General features: G+C 33.5%; 1 protein-coding gene across 1 annotated transcript; it reads left to right on the forward strand.

Moving 5' to 3' along the window:
- The first annotated feature begins 2203 nt into the window (after nt 1-2203).
- LOC7461630 (zinc finger protein CONSTANS-LIKE 13) lies at nt 2204-5621 on the forward strand. Its single transcript, XM_024607020.2, has 4 exons — nt 2204-3194; nt 3667-3873; nt 4509-4756; nt 4854-5621. The coding sequence occupies exons 1-4, from the start codon at nt 2406-2408 to the stop codon at nt 4945-4947; spliced, it is 1338 nt and encodes a 445-aa protein (XP_024462788.2). The 5' UTR covers nt 2204-2405; the 3' UTR covers nt 4948-5621.
- Nucleotides 5622-5932: the final 311 nt, after the last annotated feature.

The following is a 5932-nucleotide window of genomic DNA, read 5'->3' on the forward strand; positions in this document are numbered from 1 at the left end:
CTATTTTTATGGCTAAAAGTTCATTTTATTAGAGTGATAATTAAGTTCACTAGCTTCAAAGAGTTTAATGAGTATCAAGATGATATTTCTTTAATTTCAAGTGATTTTAAAGAAAGTTTTAGATTTGATAGTCTATGATAACAATCTTTTATTAATAATCTTTGGTGGTCTAATTCCACTTATATCATTAACTTAAAAACTAAAACACGTGGGGTGAATACTGTGCAACCGACATTGTTCATCCTCTCACAAAACACTATGGATGACTCTATTTATTTTTAAAAAATTATTTTAGTCCTTAAAGTTTTATTTTGGATGATTTGATCCTAATTGAAGGCCAATTGATTTGGATTTCTTAGGCAATGATGGAATTGTAAGAATAGAGACCGAAATTAAAAATACATCAAATATGGGTGGCATGCCATGAGTTTTGGGTAAGATATACTTTTGTCTTGTAACTTTAAAAATAATGCAAATTATATGATTTCGGTGCCTCAATCTTTTTCAAATTCAATTTTGGTACAAAAGTTTATTTTTGTTGTTTTTTAATCCATAGTTGAGAGAAGAGAGAGAAATGTCACTGGATTCTGGCAATAAAGAGAGAAGAATATCGTTGACATCGATTTAAGCCACCAAAATGGTCAATGTTTGTGTCAAATGGTTCCATTTGATGAGGAGAGTTCATATTAGATGTTTGTTTTCCTTTAAAGTTCATGAAAATAGATCCGAGCTCAGTTTTTTTTTCATTGCAGGTTTATTTCGATTTTTGGAATGACTTTTTGGTTTTTTTAGGGCATGGATAGGCTTATCATGGTTTTTAAGGTGTTTTAGGTCAAAATTGGTTGAAAAATAGGTTTTTAGATAAAACAAAATTAAACCCTGATTTTTCAGCTACTATAGTAGCCATAATCTAGGCAAATTAGACGACGCGTCAACTGCCACAGTAGGCAACACATCGTCAAATTTTTTTATTTCAAAAAAATTTCATGCGGACCCCAAGTTGCAAAAAAAGGGCCCAATTGTGCATGTCTTGATGAAATGGGTCAAGTAGACTGACCTGACTTGCCAGACTCAACAACTCTTGGCCTTTGATTTTTTCTTGTTTTTTTCCTAAATTATTTTTGTTTCTAATTATTTTTTTAAAATTAATGCTTTTTTTATATGGTTTTTTCTCTAAATGCTTTTTTTATTTAGATTAATATCATTTCTCTCTTTTATTTTATTTAGATAGCCTTTTTTAAATGACAATAATTTTTTTTTGTTATTTATTTAAATTTTCGAAGAGTTTTTCTGATTCATCTACACTTTTTATCTTCTTTATAGATGAACTTTATTTTTTAAAATAAAAAACATTATTTTCAGGTAATATTTCTAATATGTGCAACCTTGCATATTGTTTTTTTATTTTATTTTATTTTATTCAATCAATTTAATTGGTGTCTCTATTTCTATTATTATTTGCTTGAATAAAAAATTATTTTAATAAAAAATTTAGCAGGCACAACTGAGTAAATTCTTGTGTATTGAGATTAAATATCTTGATGTAATTTGTCTCTCAATTTTTTATTTTTTTAGTTATCGTTTATGGTTTTTTTTATCTATTAACATAAATAGTTCTTAATTTATTTAATTACATGTATGTATAAAGAAATTTAACTACAAAAACATGTTAAAAAACTTGTGCATGCAATTTTTTTATTTGAAAAGAATATATGTCCCGCGGCGAAGCACGGATCAAGACATCAAGTATATAGTTTTTTAGCGTTTCTTGTAATGTTTTCTTTTTTAACTAAATTTTTCAGATATAAATTAAAACATTTGATTTAGCGTTTCTTGTAATATTTTCTCTTTTTAACTAAATTTTTCAGATATAAATTAAAACATTTGATAAATTCTACTAAGTAATAACCCTAAAATTTTAATCCAAGAATTTTAAAAAATAACTAGTGACCCACCATTGGAAAATAGGTTTGGGATATTAAACAAAACAAAAACATGTTCAAATACAAATCGTGGTCAAAGCTCAAAACAGAAAAGTACAAGTAAAAAGCACTAAAAGACGCAGATTCACTTTCCCGGCAAAAGAGTGAATCAACATGTGGACCCTCACTTATGTTGTAGACTTGACGTCTGCATATCTTTCATGCTTATCATGTGCGTCAATACATCCATCACTTCATGACACACCTATATTACTCCATCTAAGCTTCAAGGCTTAAAGCTAATCAAATATCTCTCCCTCTTCTTCACTTAACCCACCGAAACCAGTTCCAATCATTTTTTCTTCACAGTTTCACGATTTTAATACTAAAAACATAGTATCTTTCTTGGGTTTCTTTTTTCATCCAATTCTACAGTGTTTTGAGCGAGATATTTTTACCTCTTTTTTTTTTTTTTTTTTTTTTATGATAATGGAGAAGTGTTTAAATTCTAAACAAAAGAAAGACTGTTTCTTGTTTCTACCGTGTGAATTTTGCAACTCAAAAGCAGCAATCTTGTATTGTAGAGCTGATTCTGCTAAGCTTTGTTTGCCATGTGACCAGCAAATTCACTCTTCAAATACTCTGTCTCTCAAGCATGTAAGGTCACAGATCTGTGACAATTGCAGAGCTGAACCTGCTTCAATTCATTGCTCAAATGATAATCTTTTTCTTTGTCAAGATTGTGATTGGGATTCCCATAACAGCAGTTTTTCTGTATCTTCCCTTCATAATAGAAATCCAGTTGAAGGGTTCATGGGTTGCCCTCCAGTTGTTGAGCTTGCTTCTTTGTTTGGGTTTGATTTCAAATCTGATTTTTTTGTGGATTCTGATCCTGGGTCGTGTTCGTTTGAGCAAGAAGCGGTTAATTTTCAAGATTTTGCGGTTTCAAGTGATGATTTCTCTGTTTTGTCAAGTTCTGGGAAGAGTAGGCAAGAAGTGTATAAGCAGTTAGTAGAGATGGGAAAGAGGGGAATGGTGAGAGTGAATGGAGATGGAGCTGAATTGGGGCCTGACACACCACCGAGTAGATGTGCAGTGCAGTGGAATTTGGAGAGTCTTGAATTGGAGAATGGGGACGAAGAATTGTTGCACCAGCAAACGCCATTTACCTCTTTGCTTATGTTGCCAAATCATGTAGATGCAAGTGAGAATGACTGTGTATCTGATCTAGGTTTCATGTGGGATTGCAATTATACCCATCAAGGAGCTCAGGTTTGGGGCCAACCTTTAGAATTGAGATTGCTTTGTGGTAATATGATGTTTGTGTAATTGAACTATCTTGTAATTCTATTGAGAGCTAGGTCCGAGGCAAATGTTTAGTCCTTTGGCTGATGTTAATTACTTTTTGAAACCACCAGTAAATTCTCTACTAATTAGCTAGTTAATTCAAAGCAGTGAGAGGTGGCACCAGTCTGAGATGCACTCTTTGATCCCTAATTTCATTAGCTTAGTATGCCCGTGCTATATGATCTTTAAGTAGTTCATTCTAAGTTTGGGAAAGATTGTTGCTGAGTCCTTTTGGGTTCTATTGACTGACATTTTCCTTTAGAAATTCTTGGCCAGCTTTCTGTCTTCAGTAATAGCTGATCTGCCTTGTTCCCAGTTACATGAAGCATGCATGATGTGCTTCAATTAGAAAGGGCTAGCTGAGCTATGTGGTTCACCTTCATTTCTGCTCTTTCAGGCATGGGATTTCCAACTTGGAACATCATTAGATTGTACAATACCTGGTCCACAAGAAGAAGGATATGATGTAAAGGATCCTGGTTTCATGGTCAAGAACTATGTCGACTTCACTGAAGATGGTGCCTTCGCTACACAGAAAGTATTGGATGATGGTCATGTGACGAGCTGCTGCTCTTCAACGTGTGAGGATAACTTGTCAAAAAATGTAAGTCACTCCACTGAAGATAAAGTCAGAAATTACATATCGTATTTCTGTATGAATGAATTCAACTACTATTAGATTGTGGGACTAGTGACCAGCAAATCGAAATCATTTTGGCTTGCCATCACCAACGCAAATATCCTTTGTCCTGATACTTGGCCTTTTAGGGAGAGGCAGGCATGTGGGAAATCATTAGAGGGATGTTTAATGGAATTATTTTTTACCCTTTTGGAGTCAGAAAGAAATTTTTTTCATGATGGTAGCACTCAAGTCATATTTTTTCTTCTCTTGAAATCAAATTAACAAACTCGAATATTTGCATCGATGAAATAGATTTCTAGTTCTTATGAGAACAGGCTAGGGATAGAGAATCATTCAGAATAAACGGGAACATAAGATATCCCAGTGCTTTTGATAATTGACTAGAAACGTTTCTATTTGATTTGATCCGATGCACTAGCTTTGGCCTACATATGCAGAATGTAATATCTTATATTTGTGGTTCTAGCCATTTTCTATTGTAATTTCAGCGTTGAGATAGTTAAACCTGAATCCTGATGTTGCTTGCACAGCTTATCTGTTCCTGATTGTATTGAAACATGAATAACAAGTGTCAATGAGATTGTTGTCAATTACAGAGTTGCTCCAACCAGCAATTGTCAAGGTACAAACCACCAACAGAAAATTGCAACAATACACCACTGCTAGGACTGTCTCCAGGATCCATGCCAGGTGAGCCTAACGCACATATCCAGGTCATGGAGCAGCCTTCTCTCACTTGGTTTGAAACTCTAAATGAGGTGAGACAAAAGGGTGATGCGGGACTTTTTGCACAGAACAGAGGCAACGCCATGTTGCGGTACAGGGAAAAGAAGAAAAATCGAAGGCATGACGCTAATACCTTTTACTCGTCTGTTTGTATCTTGTCTCTCTTTAGCTCATTCCAATTTGTGTCACTGAATGGTGTGTTAAACCATGAACAGATATGATAAACGTATCCGTTATGAATCAAGGAAGGCTAGAGCTGATACGAGAAAGCGAGTGAAAGGGCGGTTCGTAAAGGCAATAGAAAATTAATGATATACATCTTCCTTAGATTTTCCCACTAAAATCTGCAGCCTTGCAGCAGTTTCATTTCACTTGAATAAAGTTCTATAGTAGTGGTATCAAATGAGGATGGAGTTCACAGAAGAAATATGTATATATTTGGCTACCTGCAGTATAGGCAATAAATCTCCATAGCTCTATAAAATCTCCCGATTGAGGAAGAGCTGAGAGGCTAATATGTTCAGATCAGTGCATTTTTGAAGAATATTTACTTTGAGCGTCGTAGACATGCCTTGTCGACGCAGAGGAAAACCTGTGTTTTTGGGCAAAGCATCGCCATTGATGCTTTGGCCAGAGTTGGTTGTGACCTGCAATCCTTTGGACCACATTAATGGTGAGTGGAGCTTTAATAAACATTCTCTGCAAAAGTCATTAGAGAGAAGTTCTTACTCTGACCGTAACAATGCTTCATTGTCCTTTGCTTCAACAATGACAGTGACAATGCTTCATTTGAGGTTGTAGAGAAATTGAATGTTGATATTCAATAAGATTGAATGGCTACCGTACCCAGTAGATATTATAATGCTGTAATTTCTATAAATTTTGAAGCATGGGAAACTAGATGATCTTATTGAATTGATATGCTAATTACTTGTGAGCTAGAATTATCCCTGCCCCGTACAATAAATTATTACACAGGCCAAGTTTATGTGGATCAAAAGTGACAATTGTAATGAATCCTTCTGATATGATTAGTTTGTTTTATAAAGATACATGAAAAAAACTATACAAATATTTTTATATAATGTATACACCTTCGTAAATTTATATTCTAGATATTTATAAGATATTTATATTAAATATTTATATAAAATATCTTAGGTATTTCTTAAAATATTTATTTTGATAAAGTTTATATAAATAGAACTTCATCTCTCTAATTAAAAGGTTTATTATAACTCATTTCTCTAGATTTTATTTCTCTAGGCAATATAAATCTAAAAAAATACACATC

This window comes from Populus trichocarpa, chromosome 1, assembly GCF_000002775.5.
Source record: "Populus trichocarpa isolate Nisqually-1 chromosome 1, P.trichocarpa_v4.1, whole genome shotgun sequence".
Classification (NCBI taxonomy): Eukaryota; Viridiplantae; Streptophyta; class Magnoliopsida; order Malpighiales; family Salicaceae; genus Populus; species Populus trichocarpa.